Genomic DNA, 22,554 nt, shown 5'->3' with positions numbered 1-22,554 from the left:
ACATTTGTTGGACATTATGATGATTGCTGACATATCGCAAAGGTGTTTTGTTTAACCTTTCTGTGGTTGGTCATAGTCACACAAGAAAGTGACTCAAACTTGTTTATTAGGTGCTGTAAAGCCATCTCCAACATCCATGGCAACACACCATGCAGGGCAGATGCATGTGCAGGAGCAAGGTCCTTACGGCCATTATGACCAAGGGGATGTGCAGAATGGGCCAGCAGGACCACCACCACAAAGGTAAATGTATCTTATATGCTGCTGATCAACACATTTATGAAGTTAGAAATAAGTTGATGAAATGTCTATCATTATCATGCAATGGGGAATGCATTTCACACTTCAGAATCTTAAATAATTTCAAGTGTTTGTGTGTTTGTTTGTGCGTTATTCTTTCATGGCCAAACAGTAGCACCGAGAGACACCAAATTTTTGGTGTAGGTACTTCCAAATCTGGGTAAGGTTTTAAGTTGCTCCACACGTTGGCCTTGACGTCCGTTTTGAGGCTGCCAAAGGCTGTTGTAAAGTGTATATTGGGATGAGTGGTCGGGTAGTGCTGTCGCCGGCCTACAGGCAAAAGGTAACCACCATGAGGCCAATAACTGCATAGCTTTTCAATGTCCAACACGTCCTGAAACCTCATTTAAATAGTTATTTATTGACCTCTCCCACTGCCATATCAAAAAAAAAAATACCAAAGCATAACACCTAATACCATATATGGTGGGTAAACTAATCAAGGTATGATGATGCCAAATATGGCAGACTTTCCTCTAGGGTCTAGCGATTTATCAATATACTGGTTATATTGGTATAATTTTTCATATTGATATACCGGTATTGGAAAGTAGACTGAAAAAACATTGGTATCTCACCAACAAATCAAAGAAAAGTGTTTACACTCTTTAAATACAAAATGTACATGATTTAAAAAGCTTTGGTGCACTCGACTACACCTGGAACAGTGGAATGTATGACGTCAAGACGTACCAGGAAGTAGGAGGTACAGTAAGTTTTAACTTTTAACCCTCAGCACCTGAGTACCGTACAATGACCGTTTTTTACAGCCATTTTTCCCTGCTGTGCAGGGGTTTGGCTTTTTCTTGAGGCAATGTTTTATGGCCGGATGCCCTTCCTGACGCCAACCCTGGTCGCCTCTTACGACACACAGGGATATGGTACACCTATTCTAACCGGGGCATACACCGGGACCAGTACACTGGCACTCATTTCGCCGACCTCGGAAGGATGACAGGCTGAGTCAACCCCCTGGTGTTAATTCAGCAGCCAACAGGGCTTGAACTCAGGACCCTTGGATCCCAAGCCACAACCCTAACCACTAAGCCAACACCAGGCTTCACCTGAGTACCGTACAAGCAATCGTATTTTTCTTTTGCCCTCGTGGTTGTTTTTAAAGCAATTGCCAATTGGTTATTTTATATGAATCGGGTGTGCTTTCGAAAGCCTGTGCCGATGGCCGACAAGGCGATCCACGACAGTCATCCCGGCCGATGCCGATTACCAATACTGATCTCGCTTTAAAACTTAATTTTTTTTTTTTAACACAAGTTGTAGTTGGAAGTAAAATAACCGTTCTCATCATGGGGGGGGGGAGCCTAGTGTGAGAATACTTTGAAAAATTATCGTGTGTCAATGATGTTTACATCACGTATGAATACGTAATGGACATTGGATCATTACCTGTTTTTGTAACCTGCATAAAAGTGTTATTTATTTTATTAAAACCAGGATGAGCCCAATAATATATCGATATCTGAAAACATTGTTGCTGACGGAGCCGACTTCGTGTCCACTCAAATAAGTTTTTTTTTTTTCTTCTTCTTCATTTTTTCATAAGGTTACTCCACACAAGAATGTTATTGAAAGACTATGTTTTAGTAGGAGCTGTGCGTTCGAGTGAATAGGGTCTTTCAAACCTGCACTGTTGATAATAGAGCTCGACATTAACGGGTGCCTGGGACACCCACATTTTATAAGTGGTTGTATCTTGGGTGCCTGGTTGGGCACCCTCAAAATCACATACCTGATGCTTTTGGAGGAGAGATGTCTCATTTTAAACTTGTTGGTATTTCATTATTCATTAAAATTATCTTGGTTTGTGATTCAAAGTTAATTCTATGGCTGAAGGTTATTCCTTGTGAGTGAAGACGGTTATACTTCAGTTATTTATGCTTTGTAGGTTTCATTACCACAAATGGTAAATGTAAATATCTTAGTTGCCACATGTTTCTGGAAGAAAGATGGTTAAATTTCAACTTGACAGGACATCTGAGCAAACAGTACTTCTGTAAAATCATCCATTTTGTCAAACAACGCCATTGCATATTTGTTGTTGTTGAGAATACGAGGCTCAAATATTAATTCCTGCATCAGTGTCAGGACTGTGTACATGCAGCATCATGATGATGAAGTTCAATAAAAAATAAATATCTCACTGTTCTTTTAGAAATGAACCTTTTCTGTCTCACTCTATTAAAGAAAGGCTGGCTGATGTGTTTTTGGATTTTTGAATGATCAGTGTATGCATAAATATCCATTTTTGTTCAAACTTGAATATCATAGAAAATAAGTTTCACAGTGTTCTATTCATGCCTCGGAGGGCACCGGAAAAAAAAAGTTTATGTGGATCCCTGGACAATAGAAGTGCTTGAGGTGGAAAACAGAAACTGCAAAAGAGATATCAAGTATCTTGGGATATGTTTTCTGTGTGGTAGACTCTCGAGTACAGATCTTGCTAAGATCCGTGAGGATAGTTAAACATTGTCGTGAAGTACTCTTGATAGACGTACATCTGCTCAGACTGCTGCTGAGAAGGTAACCAAGGCAAACGGTTAAAATGGACATGGACACTGAAGGTGGACACTTTAAGACCTGGCAGGGCTCCGTTCCATCTCCTGAAACCCACCCACGTGAGGAGATAGCAACCAACGACACACATTGTATTTTGTATGCAGCTTATGGCTGCTGTTCGCATCACTGCTGGGAGCACGGCTGTGCCACTTTTGCAGTGCCCCATGTTTATTAAAACCCACTCCGTGGGAGTACCTCCTGTGCAGGTACCCTTCGCAGGGCAGCTCACTGGATGACGGAATTGGGGCAAAGCTTTTGGGACCCACAATATTTGATGATAGGAGGAAAACCACGGGGTAACCTTCCCGGGTAAGATTGCGGTAGTGTGTCTCGGGGTGGTGCTGAGGTGTCGTTCACCAGACGGTGGTCAATTTTGGGTGAACCTGAGGTGGTCCCTTCGGGTGGGTGCCTGGAATGTCCTATCCCAAAGAGAGGATTATCACCTGCCTCTGTTATGATCTGAGCTCAAGCATGTGGACATCGGTATTGCAGCACTCCCTGAGGTTCGGAGACTGCATTGCGGCGAGATAATGGCGGGTGGTTACACCTACTCTTGGTCTGGTCGCTCTGATGGTTACCATGCCCAAGGAGTTGCTGTAGCTTTGTCCATTAAGCTGATTCAATGATAATTGAGGTAACACCGGTCAACGAGCATATTATGAGACTAAGGATTCGTCATTCCTTGGGTGTTGTTTCCCTGGTCTCTGTCTATGCTCCGACTGAGGCGAGTGATCTCACCGTGAAGGACGCATTCTATGCCACACTCGAGTCTGTGGTTGATCAGTGCCCCAAGCGAGATACTCTTCTAGTCTTGGGGGATTTCAATGCATCGACTGGAACTGTTAGGGGATGGTCATGAGACGTGTGTTGGTCCTCATAGGTCTGGAACTGTGAATCAGAATAGCACAAAGTTCCTTGAATTTGCAAGAAGGCATGGACTTAGGGTGGCTGGTTCATGGTTTAAGCGCCCACAAGCTCATCGCTGGACTTGGTATTCCAACGTTGGTGGTGTGGCAAAGGAGATTGACCATGTGCTCGTTTATGGTCGCTGTAGGATGATCCAGAACTGCAGGGGCTACCGGAGTGCTCAGTTCCTCAATTGTGACCACAGGCTTGTTGTAGCAACTCCTTAAATTGCACCAAGTTGCACCTTAAATCCAGGAGAATGGTACCATCCCAGCCTTGGCTAGATGTTGGCAAGTTCGAGGATGAGAGGAAAGCTGAGGAGTTTGTGAACAGGCTGAGTGGAAATTTGGGGGGGGGGTTGGGTTCTTTGGGGGTTCCTGAAGTGTTGTGGAGTGCCTTCAAGACCTCCGTCCTTGATGTTGCCGGTAGATGTTTTCGAACCTACCATAGGGTGAAGAAGAATTTTGTCTCTCAAGGGACACTGGATACCATTGACCAGAGTCGCAGGGCCAGGCTGAATGGCAGAGCTGAGCTGTTCAGGGAGCTGAGGTGTAAAACTGTACGTGCACTATGGGTGAACAAGGAGGCCTATGTGCGAGGAATATGTGAGGGGGCAGAGCATCACCTGTGGTCAAGTGATTCTCATCGTTTTTTTGCAGAGAAATTTGAGCATTGCGTTCATCCAAGTCCATCCCTCGGTGTACTGCAGCTAGAGCAGAGGGCGGCGGGCTGTTGAGAGAGGAGTCCGAAGTGAAGGCCCGCTTGGCAGGTTTCTTTGGCTGTACCAGGCTGATCCACCAGCTGTATAGTTGGACGTCAGGGGTGTTACTATCCATATTGCTGACCCTCCAATAAACTATGGTCCACCTTTGTTTGTGGAAACACAAACTGCAGTGAACCGGTTGAAATGGGGTAAAGCTCCAGGGATCTGTGGCATCCATGCTGAACTTCTCAAGGCTGGTGGAAATGCTGCACTCGTGTCGTTGCATGTAGTTTTGTGCTCTGCCTGGAACACAGGCATTATCCCAACTGACTGGAAGAGGGGCCTTGTTGTGCCTTTCTGGAAATGGAAGGGTGATTGCCAAGACTGTAACAACTATCGGGGGTGATGCTGCTCTCAGTGCCGGGAACGGTCTTTGCTCGGATAATTCCTGATAGGGTTTGCCACCATCTGCTTGAACACCAATGTCCAGAGCAGTCAGGCTTTACACCAAAGAGGTCAACGATTGACCCTATCCTTGCTTTTCGCATCCTTACCGAATGCAGCAGAGCGTTTTGGCAGGGGCTGCTTTGCAGCCTGTGTTGATCTCTGTAAAGCGTCTGATTCAGTGAATCAAGATGCCTGCTGGAGGATTCTTGGTCTTCGTGGGGGGCCACTAAAGCTGATCAATCTGATGTCTGAACTATACTCTGGTATTGAGCGTGCTGTGAGATGTGGTGATACCATCTCTGACTTATTTCCAGTTGTTACTGGAGTTCATCAGGGGTATGCACTGGCCCCCACACTTTTCAGCACTTGTTTGGACTGGATTCTGGGGATGATGTCGGAGAGATCAAGCTGCAGTGCATCATTTGGGAATGTCAAGATCTCTGACCCTGATTTCACAGATGATGCAGTCATCTTTGCAGAGACTTTTGATATCCTTTTGGGGGCCCTCGAGGTGTTGAATGAGCAGTCAGAACTGCTGGGATTACGGGTTTCCAGGGTCAAAACTAAGATCCAGGCTTTCAATGACATCTTGGATACTGCTACTATCCTGTCTGTACCTTTTTGTGGTGAGGATGTTGAGGTCATGGAGAGATTCACTTACCTTGGCAGTGATGTTCATGTCTCTGCTGGCTGTGAGCCAGAGGTCAACAGACGTCTGGGTCAGGCCTGGGTAGTCATGGATTCACTGGGTCATGGGGTGTGGTGTTGCCAGTACCTGTGCGGAAACATGAAAGTCTGAGTCTTCAGGTCCTTGGTGCTTTCAATCTTGCTCTGTGGATGTGAGACTTGGACTCTGATCAGGGATCTGAGATGGAGACTTCATTCCTTTGGTACCAGGTCTCTTCGGAGAATCCTTGCTCTCGCTAGTCAGACTTTGTGTCCAACGAGCGGTTGCTGAGAGAGAATCAAATGAGATTTGTTACCTGCATTGTCCGTGAGCATCAGCTACGGCTGTATGGACATGTGGCTCGTTTTCCTGATACTGATCCTGCTCACCAGATTCTCTCAGCGAGGGAGCCTCATCAGTGGAGGAAGCCAATGGGCCAAAGACGTGCCTCGTGGTTGCAGCAGGTCGATCAGCATCTCAAGGAGATTGGGATGGGCCAGGCATCTGCCTGGGGGATGGCTAGACAGAGGCCCCTGGAGTATCGGTGGAAAGTGCAAGCAGCGACGCGCCGCTCCACATGCTCCCTTACCTGTCCTGATCTGACCTGACCTGTTTATTAAGGTTGCACTTATTTTGTGACTTTAGATGGATGGTGGGTTGAATTAGCCCACCTGATGTTATTTAACAGCATGACTGGAGCTCAAACTTAAGACCCGAAGAACTTGAGCTCGTCACCTTTACCATGAAGCCAACACGAGGCTGTCAGCACACACATTACTTCAACAGACGCGATCCGCAAAACAACAACTACAACTGCAATATCAAGCGTTTGGATTTTCAATGATGTGTCATCGACTTTGCTCTCATTTGCTTTTTGCACTTGTATTTCCTTTTGGTGAGACACAAATGTGTTTTTATTAGATTGGAAAAGCTTTATATATTTATTTTGTTGTGATTTGTGCTCATGCCCATGTTGTTTCCCCCCCCCCTCCACCCCCAAATCTTTCATTGCCATTGCATCTCTCAGGTCAAATCAACAGCAAGGCTTCATGCCAGTCGCTCCTTCATCACAAGACCAAAGCTATTCTTCATTTCAACAGCCAGTGCAACGTATGGCACCTCCACCTACCAGTACACTACAGCCAGCTAATCAAATGGCATCTCCACTCACCAGTATTCAGCATTCAGCCTATCAGGGTGTGGCAACACCCCCAACCAGCCAACAGCTGGCCAATCAAATTGGCGGATTGAATATTTCAGGAATTCAGCCACAGTATACAGCACAGCAGACACCCCAGTCATATGGTAAGACTTTGTGATGAAGCATTTGTTATTTTATAGCCCTTTTCAATATATTCCCATTTTTTTTTTTTTTAAACTTCTTTCAGAGTTAGTTATTTGTATAAAATATACACGATGGTTCTTTGTAAGAGGGAAGAATACAAGATCACGTTTAAAAGTGGACCGTACAGGAGCCAGATCAATTATTTCCTCATGAGGCAAAGTGATAGTTTGGTTGTTGTTGCACCAGCTTACATTGTTGGTGTTAAATTGGAAGCTGGTCAAGAATGGGGGGATGTCAGAACGGGAAGAGCATGGAGAACATCATGGTTTGGAAACTGCAGGGTGCCAATTGAAGTCAAATAGAAGGAAGAAAAGTGAGGCTACAGAGGAGAGAGGGGATGGACATAAAGAAGGCCTTGTTGGGGGCCGCAGCTAAGATATGTGGTAAAACCTGAAGAAGAGAGGATGACTAGTGGCAGTGGAACTTGGAGGCTTAAGAGGCAGTATATCCATATTGAATCAACAGCCTAAATCAGATAGAAGAAAAAGATCCAAGGAATGGCAACATAACAAGCTGGGGAATTGCAATGGAAGGTATATATTGATAGAAATAGAAGGGGTGAAGAAAGAAAAATGGAGACAAAATAAAAGCAGTAGCAAAGGCTAGATGGGTATGTTGAGGATGGTATGGGAAGTTCGACTTGGAAAAGGGTGAAAAGATTACTTGTAAGATGGCTATGAGAAGGGAAAGCATGATGAAGGATATTTTGAGGAAGTGGGCCATTAGGAGTGGTGGAGATGATTTAGGGATTGGGGGTGGAGGAGTGGATTGGACTTGATAGTTATTAGTCAAAATATTGGAGGAAGAGAGGATACCAATGCTATTGGCAAGAGCATTACTTTGTGGCTATCTGCAAAAATAAAGATGTTATGGAGTTGGAATTACAGGGGTATCTGATGGTGTTGGCTGTTGGTTGATGGTGTTGGTGTGCAAAGCATTGAAAACTATGGCGAATGATGGATGAAGAGAGTTTGTAGAGATTGATGGGAGGCTGTTTGGATTTTGTAAGGGAGGAGAAGAATGTATGTTTCCTTCACTCTAAAGCAGAGACCGTACATTTTTTTGGAAGGGTTGTAAGTTGTATTGTGTGTTTGTGGATCTGGAGAGTGAATATGATGGAGTTCCAAGGGAAGTGGTGCATTGGTACTTGAGAAAGAATGATAATGATACTTGAAAGTGGGCACGGCCTGCTGGGGGAAGGGGGGAAGGGGGCATGGCTGGAGCTGTGGCGGCAGAGGCTCGTTTTGGGGAGAAACCCCGTTGCAGCTCGCGTGCAGGTTCCACCGCAAGCCCTGCGTGCCTCTGACATCCCGTTGTTTGCGTAACCCCTATTTATAGCTTTATAGCTGCCACACCACCTTGTAGCACCTCCCCGCCCGGCCGCCATTGGCCTGTACTTGGTGCATGGGTGTGGCGTACCCTTCCCTGATGTTTACCCCAGTTCTTTTGGTGCGCTTTGCGTGATGTCAGCTTTCTCGCCTGAACTTGGCGCCTGGTGGCCTGTCCACACATTTAAAAAGACAGATTACAAAGGGAAGAGCATTAAAAAGGGTGTCACTGGAGGGTGGTTTTAGAGACGCATATGGTGGCAAGGAAGACACCTTCTTTCTATACATATATAATGATGCATATCCTACATCACATTTAAATTTGCTCACGCTTATGCGAATACATGCAATTTGGCAAATAAATATCACTATACTATGCAAAGTTACCCCGCTAGAAGGCCTTCCCACAATAATATAAATCAGCTTGAGGTACACATAACCAGTATTCTACTGAATGTGTTTTACACATTGAGAATGAGGTTCTTATTACAGTGAAGCCGGATACAAGTTCCAAATCAGCAGTTATAAGATTTTGAACTGCATATTAAGAATTAAATAGAATTGCAAGAAAAAAATAGCCTGGAAGGTATCAACATGTGTCGGTACACTTGCGTGTTTGCCATTTGTATGTTAGTTGCCTCTGCCACTGAAGGTGAAGGTTATGTTTTCACCCCTTTCTGTCTGTCTGTCTGTCTGTTTGTTTGTTTGTGTGCAACATATCTCATAAAGTTTTGGACGGATCTGGATGAAATTCTGTGGACAGGTTGGGTGTGTGACAAGGACAAACTGATTATATTTTGGGGAAGATCTGGATCCGGCTACAAGAACGTGTCTCTTCACCATTGAGAGATAGGGCCAAAAACGATATATAGCACAATATCTCAAAAAGTTGTGGACGGATTAAGATGAAACTTGGTGGACAGGTTGGCTGTGTGGCAAGGAAGAATTTATTCGATTTTGGTGAAGATCTGAACCCGGATCTGGATATGAGAAATATTTAATCTTAAAAGTGATTCTTCACCATTGAGAGATTGGGCCAAAAACGATATAGTAATGTCCTGTATGATATTTCAAAAAATGTATTGGGCCCAATATGTTCTCGTGGATCAGGCATTACGTGGCGGAGGTATGTGCTCTACTGAATGCCCTTCTGGAAAAAAAAAAACTTTCTGGAAAACTGCTATTGGAAAACTTTCTGGAATGTTTGATTTGTTCTGGAAATATGTTTATTTGCATTATCTGTATCCTTTGTTTTTTTTCTTTCTTCTTCCAAGAACAGTTTGGATTTTAGCAATGCGCATAATTGGCTGCAATGGAATTTTGAAAGTGGAGGACCTCCACCACCCCTCATGACCCAATTTGACAAAAATGTGTAGAGGTTAACTTTGCAATTTCACAAACAAGTTGGGGGTGGGAGGAGTGAAGGGGTATAGCCCCATGAGCTCCATTGGTTAATCTGTGCCTGATTAATAGAGGTGGTATGATAGTCAGGATCGTTGGGTCGATAATTATTGTATTGAGTATAGCAGGGGTTCGATGAGAAAGTTGACAAAAGGAAAACTGAGGTCACTCATTCATCTGTGATGGTGAAGAACACCTTGAAATTTGGAACGCTGTTGAGAAACACCAATTATCCAAAAGACCTTTGCCTCGCCAAAATTACAGTGAAAATTAGACCGGCTCATGGTAGAGTGCATACTTCCACCTGGCTGAACAGTTTACGTTTTGTATTTGACTGATGGGCCAGATCTGCATCCTGAACCAGACCTAAACCAAAATGGAATTGGCTTGTTCTTGTCACCTCCCTATCTCATCCACCAAGTTTTGTCATAATCCGTTCATAACTTTTTGAAATATCATGCTATTCTGTCGGACCCTGCTATTCACGGTGGTTACATTCCTGAAAAATGCTGCAAATATCGAATCCACTGATTTCAGGGCATTGTTCCAATGGAAATGGGGGGGGGGGGATAGGTTCCCGGCAGTTTGTGATTTCTGAGAGAAAAATCAACGGTCCACTGAGAGACCGTGAATATGAGAAGGAAAAAACGAAAAACCATGAACACGAAAAGCCACAGGGCCACACATGTCGAAGCAGGTCGCATTTTATAAACTGCGGGTTCCGCAACTAGTGAAACCGCAAATCGCGGGGTCCAACAGTGTATCGTTTTTGACCCCATCTCTCAATTGTGAAGAATCACATAAAAAATCTCATGTCCGGATCTTCACCAAAATCGAATCAATTCGTCCTTGTCACATACACAAACTGTCCATCAAATTTCGTCCGAATCCGTCCATAACGTTTTGAGATATTCTACTCACAGACAGACAGATGGGCAAACAAAAGACGGGTGAAAAGAGAACCTCAGTCTGTCCACCTTCGGTGGTGGAGGTAAAGATGAGGAGCAGCAGTTCCAGCCCATATGGGAAACACCTACTCCATAAAACATTGGTTAAAGGCTTTTCCAGCTTTTACACTCTGGGAAGGAGAAAGTGCAACAAATTATGCCAAAGCAGCATCTGATGTTGGAAGGAAATATGGAAGGAACAGGGGATCACTGAAGGTCACGGGTAAACCAAGCAGGTTGAGTGTCGGAGATTATTTTGGAGGGAGACTAGCAATGTCATTACACAATGTCGACCGTTGTTTAAATGTAGCCAGATCTCCATTTGTTTAATTGCTAATTGAATTCCATCATCCTTTGAGTAGCTGTTCATAGTTGTTGATTTTTTTTTTCTTTCAAGTGACAACACTTGTACCTATGTATCATATGCTTATTTGATGATCCTGACTTCCTTGTCCCCTGCTCTGGATCCCAGTAAATTACCCCGCTACTGCTGCTACTGCTGTGCCGCCACCTCAGCATCCACCGCTCTCCTTGGTACCTCCCACATCAACTCGTATGGCATCCGGTCATGCCTTGTCAACCCGGGTTGGGCCTAGTGCTTTGCAGCAATTGCCAGGGCCAGGCGTGCATCCTAGCAGCCTCCCTCCCCAACCTGGCTTCCCTCCACAACTAAACGGTCAGCCTTAGTCTTCATGAACACTCTGCTGCACTTCCTGGGCATTTTATTTCATTTTTTGAAACTTCGTTACAATTGGAACTTCTTTTTTTTATTTATTTATTTTTTTTACAATTTTTTTTGTGGAAAATGTGATTCATCATATCTCGTATTCAATCTTGGCCTGAAATTATTTTTTGCTTTGAGCATGAATTGTTGCTTTGGCACTACCCTCACCCCCTCCCATTCTAAGCTGTAAAACATTAAAGTTCGAACTCATCTTGTCTACAAACGCTGTATTAAGCAGGCACTTACGGACCACAGCAAGCCCAACCTCAAGCTGGTTATGCTGGCCCTCATCCTGGATTTCAACAACCCTATGCTGTTTCACAAGGACCCATGGGACCTGGACCCCAAGGAACTGGTACTCCCATGGGACCACCTCATGGCCAGCCACGGCGCCTTGACCCAGATTCCATACCAAGCCCAGTGGGTTTTGTTCTATAATTTTGTTTTAATTTAAAATAAGCTTGACGGTGAAATATGAAGTCCATTCATGGTCTGATCATGACACAGTACTGGGTTAAAATGATATATCATGTTTTATTGAGAAATTTTGGTACATATGCAATCCGAGATTTCTTGAAATCAGCATAAGGACCTCCAAGCACTGGCGAAAATACAACTGATTAAGCTCAGAGAGGCTTTTAACTTGTAATTACAGAGTGAAAGTAGACTGGTTATGTGGAGCAACCCTTCGATCTTGAGTAGTATGGACCATTCCACACTGCAGTGATTACGTTACAATGATACGGAACTGCAGTTGGAAAGAGCCAGAGAAGTATCACCGTATGCCATGTGGGACTATGATGAATATATATTTAGGTGATGAGAAATGTTAGCTTAAATTGGTAAAATGTTGTGTTGTTGTTCTTTCTTTCTTTTTCTTTCTCTTTTTCATTTTCTGCTGCTCTGCTACCATAGCGCATTGCGGAAGCTCCTGTTCAACCGAAAACGAGACATAGGATAGACCCAGATGCAATCCCGAGTCCCGTAAGTGTTCTTGCTTGCTTTGCTTTGCTTGTCTTGTCCTCTGCAAGTGGCTCGCGTCTACTCTTTGTTCTGGTCCTTTCACGCTTGTACTTCTTTTTTTGGTTGTTTCATTTGTGGGGTTAAGGTTTTGCAATGCCCAGATACAAGAAAGGATTTTATATTTATTTTACACATTGAAACTTTCTTGTATAGTCGGTCACCCTTTCTAAAACACAGATGGATGCATGGCTCGGGGCTTCATGAATCCCATTTTTTTGCATTGCTAAATATGATTAATGCACGGTGTTTTGGCTGCTTAAACGATATTGAGCTTTTGCTTCTCCTCGAGACCATACAAGACCTTACTATCTTGTGAATTTTTGATGCGTATGTTTTGTTTTCAGTATAGTACAGAGCATGAGTTTTCAACATAAGCATTTTGGTGTCCACATATTATGCTTGAGAAGCTTTTATTTTCTCAGGCATACAACTGTGATTATCCCCACACTTTTTGAAGAAAGAAAATTGGGGGGGGGGGTGGGGGGGTGTTGTAACCGACTGTGTCTGTTTGTCTGTCTGTCTGTCATTCTGTCACGCTATCTCGTCCTAATCGGATGGCAGAAATTCACCAAAGTTGGTAGTTCTGATAAACACATGGCAAGAAGGTGCAAGAGCAGTGTCATTTTTTTTGCCATCCCTCATTAAAAGGTCAAATACCGAAAAATTGAATTATGGGCACATTTTCAAATATTGTCACAGATCGAGTGTTTGAGACCTGCCACAAGGGGGTGCACTTGGGTCCCTCCCGAGCCCCTGGTTCTGTGGCCGCCGGGCACAGATAACTCCGCACATCGGCAGCTTGCTAGGTAATCATTAACGCCGATTGGCACGGCCAATCCGGACAGGGTTACACTACTTCACGTGATACCTTACCTGTGGACAGCTGGCTAATTTGGGTCACGTGTCCTCAGCTCACACTCGGATTACTGCCGAGCGTTACAGTGAGTGTGCGCTGGCTAACAAAGCAAATTATTGGCGTACAACTTCTCGTCTAACTATACTTGTGCACTGTGTCAGTCCAATAAAGGAAAAGACAACCGAGACAGATTAGAAATCACAACAAACAATTATTTGTTCCAAACACACAGGTAAGCAATCATTTAAAAGCAAGTATTTATAAGCAAGAAAGCAAAAAAAGGCACATAAGAGCAGATTTATCCATAAACATAACAAGTATTCTTATTCAGCCTGACACAAAAGACTTCACCATCATTCATTCGGGGAGAAGAATAAAACAAGAAAGACTTGAAAATTCAATTAAATTAACATATGGAGAAAAGGAAAGCAGCCTTTTCCTTTCTCCCTCACATCACACAGCCCAAATATACAAGAGAATGTGGAGGAAAATGGATGGGAAGATGGGCAGTGGCGATGTGACACGATGGGGACACGCAGCCACGTCCCTGAGGTGCCCAGACCCAGTTGGCGAGTTCTCTCCGGCACCCCAGTTTTGCAAGCTATATCGGCGACTCTCCCTCCTCTGCCTCAGATACTTCCTCTTCAGGCCCCCGTCGATGAGATGCCGCCGTTCAGCCTCCTCGTCCTTCGTAGCTGACAGGATCGAGAGGACAGTATGACGCTCGTGAAAGGAGTGTTGTTTTTCCACAGAAGCTCGACACCAGCTGCTCGTGAAACCTTCCTTTCTTTACCCTCTCATGCTTTTGTTCCTTCCCTCACGAGCCTTCTCAGTGTTTCATTCTTCTGTTCATGCGCGCTTGTCCCGTTCGCTTCTGCCTTTCTACTTCTCTCAGCCTTTCTGCTTCACTCGGCCTTTCTACTCTAAGCCGTCTGCTCGGGAGCTCTTTTTGGCCCTGCTCGTGTGAGCTTTCCCTGTTCGCTTCTACATTTTGCTTCTCTCATTTTCATCAACCTCCTTCAAGGCATGAATGTTCCCTGACGGGCAAATTGTGTTGTGCTCTGTTATTGCCTCTACTTCTCTCACGAGCTCTTTGCGTCCCTGCTCGTGTAAGCTTTTCCCGTTCACTTCTGCCTTTCTGCTTCTTCACATCAGCTCTCTTCCCTCCTCCCACAAGCTTTCCCTCTCTCTCTCATTGGTCCGCAGCTGATTTGGGGGGAAGGGGGGTGGGTCCATGACGTCACTTGTGGAAAATACCACTCCTTTCTGAGGGAACTTTCAACGAAGCCTCCACCCTGCCCTTTACACCCCCAAAGCCGCGATGGAAGCCCCCCCCCCCCCGCCCACACGCAAAACACCCACTCGCACTGTTCTGCATTGTACCATGCCTGTGAGAAGCACTGTAACTTGCAAGCCATGATGAGCACCAAGCGTCATGAACATGCATGTGAGAGCACCCATGGGTTGACGACCACAGACGGGTCGAACGTGCCCAATGAAACAATGCACGAATGGAGGGAACACGGAGAGGAATTCCGCCAGACCGAGGGATGACTGAACGGCCGTGTAGCCGAAGGCAAGACCGATGGGGAAAAGGAGGGGCTGTTGAAAGGATGATTGGTGGACTGTTGAAACAGGTCGATTGGGTAAAGGAGGGGAGATTGAAAGTAGCAGAGGGATTGAACAGAATGATGAGAGAAAAGAAGAAAGGTTGAAATTAATAGAGGGGGAGTGGCGAGACATTACACTGGTAAAATACAGCTCGCGAACGCATGCCCCCCCCCCCCAAACAGCCCTTTGACAAGGGACCAAGGACTATCTATACAAATACTAATGAAATAACTGATCCTCGGGTCACCAACACGTCCATGTATGCTCTCCCCCTGGGGTAAGTTTTCTCAAACCATAAAAATGTTTTACAATGAAGCTTTGTATATGCAATCAACATTGGGAGACACATGAGATATGTAACGATTTTTTGGATTTGACCCCTGGGTTCATGCCCCAGTGGGTGGGAACTTGTGATCATAGGGGTCAAAACAAGGAAAATTCTAAATTTGATATTTGGTCATTCTTGGTGAAACCATTTGCCATCTTTCAACTTTGCTTTATGTGCAAAGCGAAGGAATTTGCAATGGTGCGCCATCGACTTCGCTCTTGTTTATTATCCCAATACTTTTTGAAAAGAAACTGAAGGGGCGGGGCGGGGCGGGGGAGATATTGTAATCAAAAGATCCTCTCCTGGGTAAGAAATATATCACTACATACGGTTGAGTGTCAGCGACTAAACTGGCTCCCCCCATCAGGTTCTCCTGGTGAGGAAGGTGTATGGATATGGACACCCAGCAGGACTAAAAGCAAAACCTGTCAAAGGGCAGAGGAGCTCCTTGTGAGCCAATGGCCATCCATAATCTGGTGCCCAACTGTTCCTGCGGATGTCGTCCTGCAGTGGGCTACCTTTCCTCAGAGGTTGGTGGCAGGATTTGCACTCTGGCCACTATAAAACGCTTCACTGCAAAAACACACGAAGTGGTGTGTAGCGGGGTGGTGCTGAGGTGTCGTCCACCAGATGGTGTTATCTTCGGCTTAACCTGCGGCGGTCCCTTCGGGTGGGTGCATGGAATGTCGCCTATCCCTAAGAGATGGGGATGGGCCAAGCATCTGCCTGGAGGTGGGGACTTAAGTTGACTTGTCAAAATGGGGAAAAAAAAAATTAACTCAAGATTTGATGTTGGGTCATTCCTGGTGGAACTTTGTGCCATCTTTCAACTTTGCTTTTGGTGGGAAGTGTGGGGACAATGGAACGCCATCGACTTTGCTCTCATTATTTACTTATTTTTGATAATTTTGCTCACTGGGTGTTTATGGTCTGTTTTTGCTCTTTGCTGCACATTGTTCTTGATTTTATTGAAGGGAGGGAAGATGTATGGCTTATTACTGGTCTCCCACCATTCCTTTTTCTTATTATTTTGAGCCATATAGGGGAGATGAGCAAGTGAAATAGTTTTTCTGTAAATTTTCAGATGAGCTGACACCTTGGAATGCCTCTCCTGACTTTTGGGTTGAGCCAAATGATGAGCATTCCTATGTGGTGTCTTGCTGTTTTGCTGAGCTTGATGTCCTGCTGGATTTTGTGTTCAGATCCAAGTCATTGAGGATGATAGAGTTCAGCATGCCACCGAACCTTATTCGACAGTAGTTCGAGGCCAGGTGCCTCCTCTGGTCACCACTGACTTCCTTGTGCATGATCAAGGTATGTTTTACTTTGTTAATTAAACATAAGCTATGCTCTATACACTTTTTTTCTGAGACTGTAACCTAATTCAGAACAATATTGCTCCGGATGCTTTTAAAAATCCACCTTTTCACTACATTCATCTGTTGGAACATACAATACCACTTGAAAAGAAAACCAAAAGCCTAAGATGGATTTTGTTAATCAGGCATTTCCATAGAATGCAGCTGCTCATTGTTACCTCCACCACCGAAGGTGGATGGACATTGTTTTCACCCCTGTTTGTCTGTCTGTCTGTCTGTCTGTCTCTGTGCACAAGATATCTCAAACAGATTCAGATAAAAGTTGGTGGACAGGTTGGGTGTGTGACAACGAATCGATTCAATTTTGGTGGCGATCCGGATCCAGGTCCAGATGCGTGAATTAATTTTTTTTTTTTTTCAAAAAGTTGTGGACGAATTCAGACTAAACTTGGTGAACGAGTTGGGGAGGTGACAAGAACAAACCGATTAGATTTTGGTTAAGGTGCGGATACAGATCCAGCCTATCAGTGGGATACAAAATGTAAACTGGAGGTATGCGCTCTACCGAGTGCCGTTCTAGTTTTCATTGTTATCTTTTCTTATCACTTTTCAGGGTTGGCGTATCTGCAATCTATGTAAATCCATTGATGTTGGAAAAGTTTTAATAAACCTCCTTTCATTCAGGAAGCTAGTTGGGATTTATTTAAAATCTACCGGTCAACGTGCATTCAGGATTTATTTAACAAAAGCGACAGGGATTCATTTAATAGCCTTAAACTGAGATAATGATATTAAAAGTTGCCTTTTTTTCTGCACAGGCATTGTGGGATGCTCATGAGGAATTTTGAAAATGTAACTATAAATTAGGGAGGGCCGATCTGCTATAGCTTCTGCCACCAAATCCATTTTTCAAATGGTGTCAATGGTCATTTTAATCCACGTGAGCGTTTGCAATTTTAGTCAACCTTACCTCCGAGTCGGTGAGACAGAGACAAACCCTGGCCGAGTCATCCCAAAGACTTTAAAATGGTACGTGCTGCTTCCTTGCTTGACATTCTGCATTGAAAAGCCTAAGAGCACGCATGGCAATCCCCATAGGTTGGCATCCATGAGGAGGAGGAAATTCCTCCTGAGGAAATGTGCCGCAGGGTGCGGTGAGAAAAGCGGTGCCATTGTTGTTATGCCACTGGTACCCAGAGTGTTCCGGGAAGTAACGGCATTTCCCCCAAGCTCAGCAGGTGTGTGTGTGTGTGTGTGTGTGTGTGTGTGTGTGTGTGTGTGTGTGTGTGTGTGTGTGTGTGTGTGTGTGTGTGTGTGTGTGTGTGTGTGTGTGTGTGTGTGTGTGTGTGTGTGTGTGTGTGTGTGTGTGTGTGTGTGTGTGTGTGTGTTGTGAAAGTGGCAGCTCCGTTTAAAGCCTTAGATCTAGTTTGAAAAAAATTGAAGCAATTTTATTTCTAATGATTATTCAGTGCAAAGAGGTGCTTTTGAGCGAACCTTCTATGTTTAATCGTTTCAACAACCTGTTACAATTTGATTGCCATCCAATGTTTCTCGGTTTAGTTTTTCTCTTCTTAAATTTTTTTTCTTCAAATCTTGTGGAATGGTCGGTAATAAGAGACGATCTTTATTTACTGAAAACTGAACGTGGAATGCCGTCCACATTCACGAGTATCTTCAGGAGTTATTTAGAATTTGAAGATGCGTCATGACACGTAGGCTCATATAATGCCATTTCCAATAGAAGTATGTCACACAACATGGCACATTGAAATCGTTGTGCTTGTATGTTTGAATATGTTGTTAATGTAAAGTATACGAACAAACTAAATAAAGGACTCGATCTGAGTGGCTTTATCAGATTATGTTGTCAGTTTACCGTCGTTTCTCCAAAAGTCTTTATAACAACAACAAAAAACGTTTTCTCATGACACTTGGCTATACCTTGTGACTTTTTTTCAGTGAGTGTATATCTATTTATTTACACAAATATGGTGGAAAATTTGACCCTCCTGTTCCTCCCCATCACCGTACACAACATGTATGCTCAGGCCCAAAGCCTCACTGCTGTTGGCGATTATGCAAACCTTTCGAATACCTAATAATAACACAAGTTGGTGGATGTTTTGAAACCTCGACTAACAGCAATGACATGAGAAAGGGGAGTGTTTTGACGAATTTCCTGAAATTGTACAGGCAACGCAAGTCCTCGGTTCATCCGTTGCACATCCTACAACCTGCCCTGCACCTCTGAGATGGCAAAGCAGTCGCAGGTCCCGATGGTGGCTGTGATAAAGCCTCTGGCATCGCTTCCTTCAAATGAGGTGTGTTTTTATTTCTTTATTTTTAGGTTGGGGGTGGAGTGGGAAGGGGGTCTTTGAGGCTTGAGTGCATTTTGGGAGAAAGTTGTTCTGTGCAGATTTCTTTTTCGAGGACATGAATTTTTGCTTTGAAGATTTATTTAACTATTAGTTGTCATCGAGGCATTATTGCAACAGTGGTGAAAGCTCCAAAAATCCAGGATCACTGCTCATCTTCACTCATTTGTTCTTCTTTTTTTCATTTCTGTGGAATCAACTTCCACATTCTCTTCAATCTTAATCTTCCCTCCAGGTCTTCAAGACTGCTGTTCACCACCATCTCAAATCATCCCCCATCCAGAATCATGATCTTTTATACCCTTATTATCCCCACCTCCAAATCCACCTCTTTCCAAATTTCCACTTTTTCCTTTCTGAGAGTTTGCTTCTACATCCATTCCATCCACCCTGTGCATCCTTCCCTCCCCCTCATTCCTCTTCATACCTGTTATTTGTCCAAGTCTCTCTCTATTTTGTTCTTCAACCTTGCTGTTAGTGTTCTCTCTCTCTCTCTCTCTCTCTCTCTCTCTCTCTCTCTCTCTCTCTCTCTCTCTCTCTCTCTCTCTCTCTCTCTCTCTCTCTCTCTCTCTCTCTCTCTCTCTCTCTCTATCTCTCTATCTCTCTATCTCTCTATCTCTCTATCTCTCTATCTCTCTATCTCTCTATCTCTCTATCTCTCTATCTCTCTATCTCTCTATCTCTCTATCTCTCTATCTCTCTATCTCTCTATCTCTCTATCTCTCTATCTCTCTATCTCTCTATCTCTCTTACCTGTTCCTTTTGTTATGTTGTGGCCTGATCCATTCATCAATGTTATAGCTCTTCCACAAGCCTTGACCCTGTATACAAAAAAAAAAACACTTTGTGGGGTGTTAGTCCTGTTGCATTGTTTTCTTTTTGTTGAGCTATACAAACAGCTTGGGGATTTGGGGACCTGATCTTTTTGCCAGGTGACTTTCTCATTTTGCCTCAATTTCAATTTCCTGGGAAGCCTCAAAGGAGTTGGTATGACTCTCTTTGGTGTTGTGCAGAAAACATTGGTTCAAACGAGGCTCGACTCGCATCCCATAATCTTTGTTTGGTGTGTAGTAGTTCTGATTTGAGAGAAGCTGTGGCTTCACAGCTCAATGTCGTGCCCCAATAACTGCATGTTTTTATTTACACTAGAATATAAGATCCATTGCTTTGCTAATGGAAATACCAATCTTTGCTGTGATTGCTAATCAAAGGGCAAGAAGAATAAGGATTCCTGGGAGTGCGGGAAGAACCAGCTTTGCACGTTGGCATTTACAGTTTCACCACATGTGCCCATGTACCCATAAAAAATTAAAAATAAAAATAACAAGATCAAATGAGCTAAGATCCTCGTCCTCTTAATGATGACGTCATAAAAACGAATATGACGTCATTGTGATGTATCAGGTTTGCGATAAATTATCTGAGCTAATGCCCTGTTCGATTCCCGCAAACAGAATTCAAAAAGCTTGCCTAGTTTCGGAGATAATGATATAGGCGATTTCCATTAGCGGAGATATTTTGACGTCATAACTTTTTTTTCAAAATCGGAGATGGTTACTGTCTGCGCAGGGTATTTTTACATATATATGCCAAGTTTCAGGAAGTTTCGATGAAAACTGCAGGCTGTGAAACAAAAAAGTCCACAAGAAGAAGATGAAGAACAACAACGTGAGTAAGACTTAGAGATCCTCCACGACGACCTAAAAATTTCATCACAAACCTTCCTGGGAGTTCGTTGAATCCACCGTCATCAGATTTATTGAAATCTGTTAATCCGTTCTCAAGTTATAACACTGATAAAGATTATTTTTAACAAAAAAAAAGCCGTTCCATTTGTCTGTCGTTCATGATCTACAACAGCTCCATTTGCTCGCTGTAATTAATTATAGGCAGCTATGCAACAGGTTGTTGAAATTTTGTTGTCTCGAGTAAAATGATGCTGCAATATTAATCTCCCTGATCAGAGTCAGTAACAGGTGCAAAATTCGATTTTTTTCGGATTTTCTTTCTGTGATTACACTTGCGATACAAGACGACACTTGGTAGAGCACACACATATCGCTGCCAGGCTGAACAGTTTACGTGTTGCATCCCACTGATAGGCCGGATCTGCATCCGGACCAAAACCAAATTCTAATCAGCTTGTTCTTGTCACCTAACTAATTCATTCACCAAGGTTTGTCATAATCCATTCACAATTTTGGAAATATTGTGATATATATATATATATATATATATATATATATATATATATATATATATATATATATATATATATATATATATATATATATATATATATATAGTTTTTGGCCCCATTTCTCAATTACGAAGAATCGCTTAAAACATTCTCGGATCTGGATCTTCAGCAAAATCTAATGAATTTGTCCTTGTCACATACCTAACTTGTCCACCGAATCCGTCCACAACTTTTTGAGACATCCTGCTCACAGACAGACAGACACAGACAGATGGGATGAAAACCTAACCTCCATCCTCCTCAGGTGGTGGAAGTAATAAAAGTGTGTCAATGTTTTGTGCTTAAAACCCTAATTTGACCAATACACAGTGGTGTAGTCCTGTACCAGCACTCTGTGGTGTAGTCCTGTTTCACCTCTGTGTCGAATCGTGTATTAATTGCCAAAAGATCGTGTTGTTTGTTATTTATTTGTTTGTTTATTTATTTTATTAAAGCGTTGAAGTGAGATGAACTGTGATCGAACTGTGATAAAAAAATTTTCAGAGCGGTCTATTATTAAAATGGCTAACCAGTGCACTGTACATGGCTGTATTAAAATGTGCCTGACATGTATTGAAATTAATTACCTGAAGATTTGGTGAAAGTTTGTCTAAAATATACTTATGTTTCGCTCAACTGGGATACTCTCGATGCCTCCCTTCATTCTATCCTATTTCCATTTTTCCAAAAGTATGAATAAAAAAAATATTTTTATTTTTTGTAATCTTCACCCAAATTGTTTGACTGCTTTTAAGAGAACCTAAATGTGCTCAATGAAAGACTTGAATGCCAAAGAGCAACAGTGTTATAGATTGACTGAGGATAAAAGGGTAAGGGCAGACAAACACGCACGGACACATCACAAACAAGCCTTTAACATTCTGGATGAGTGTAATCCCGTATGTTGATCTTTCATCCGTGTGTCTTTGCACTCCATTCCTATTGGTAGGGATAGTTGATGGTATGCTTGCCATTGTACTCTCGAGTTTGGGTTTAAGTCTAATACCATTGGAATTGACTAAAAGCTGCCACTCTGTTGCACTGTGAAGGGGCAGGGTGGGGGGGGGGTGATGTTTCTGCAATATGGAACATGCCATCCTTTGGATGAGGTGGTGAACTGTGAAGGCAGTTGCCTCCTCTACATTTAGATTATCCAACATTGAAGATACAATGCAGTAGCACATTTTAACACAAGTTGGTTATTGTGTGCTGGTAGCCTGGTCAAAACCCCTTCCTTGGGATGATATTGTTGCGGATTCGCGTCCGCCGGCGTGCTGACGGCCACGTAACTCGAATCGCGGCACGTCGCCCGGACGGACAATCCAGTCGTGACCCTCTCGGACTAACACCGGGAACCAGTCACGGGTGGACCTTTCGGTCTCACCGCGATCGAGCCAATCAGCCCCCGCGTGGGATAGGGTTGCTCGCCAAATTCGACCTACCTAAGTACCTACGCGGAGG

At 43.6% G+C, this 22,554-nt stretch overlaps 1 protein-coding gene across 5 annotated transcripts in view; it reads left to right on the top strand.

Moving 5' to 3' along the window:
• SEC24C (SEC24 homolog C, COPII component) overlaps positions 1–22,554 on the top strand; it is a 124,207-nt gene that overhangs the window by 6,280 nt on the left and 95,373 nt on the right. For 2 of the 5 annotated variants that reach the window (XM_085898903.1, XM_085898902.1), the window contains exons 3-9: positions 111–243; positions 6,625–6,902; positions 11,091–11,294; positions 11,578–11,762; positions 12,258–12,326; positions 16,363–16,474; positions 18,673–18,800. In XM_085898903.1, coding sequence (XP_085755029.1) covers positions 111–243; positions 6,625–6,902; positions 11,091–11,294; positions 11,578–11,762; positions 12,258–12,326; positions 16,363–16,474; positions 18,673–18,800 — 1,109 coding nt within the window. The remainder of the gene's footprint in view (positions 1–110; positions 244–6,624; positions 6,903–11,090; positions 11,295–11,577; positions 11,763–12,257; positions 12,327–16,362; positions 16,475–18,672; positions 18,801–22,554) is intronic. The other 3 variants (XM_085898904.1, XM_085898907.1, XM_085898905.1) reach the window with 3 other exon arrangements.

Source organism: Eptatretus burgeri, chromosome 10 (genome assembly GCF_056783735.1).
Source record: "Eptatretus burgeri isolate ZD-2024b chromosome 10, Ebu_testis_v1, whole genome shotgun sequence".
NCBI lineage: Eukaryota > Metazoa > Chordata > Myxini > Myxiniformes > Myxinidae > Eptatretus > Eptatretus burgeri.
This window is presented reverse-complemented; position numbering and strand designations above follow the sequence as displayed.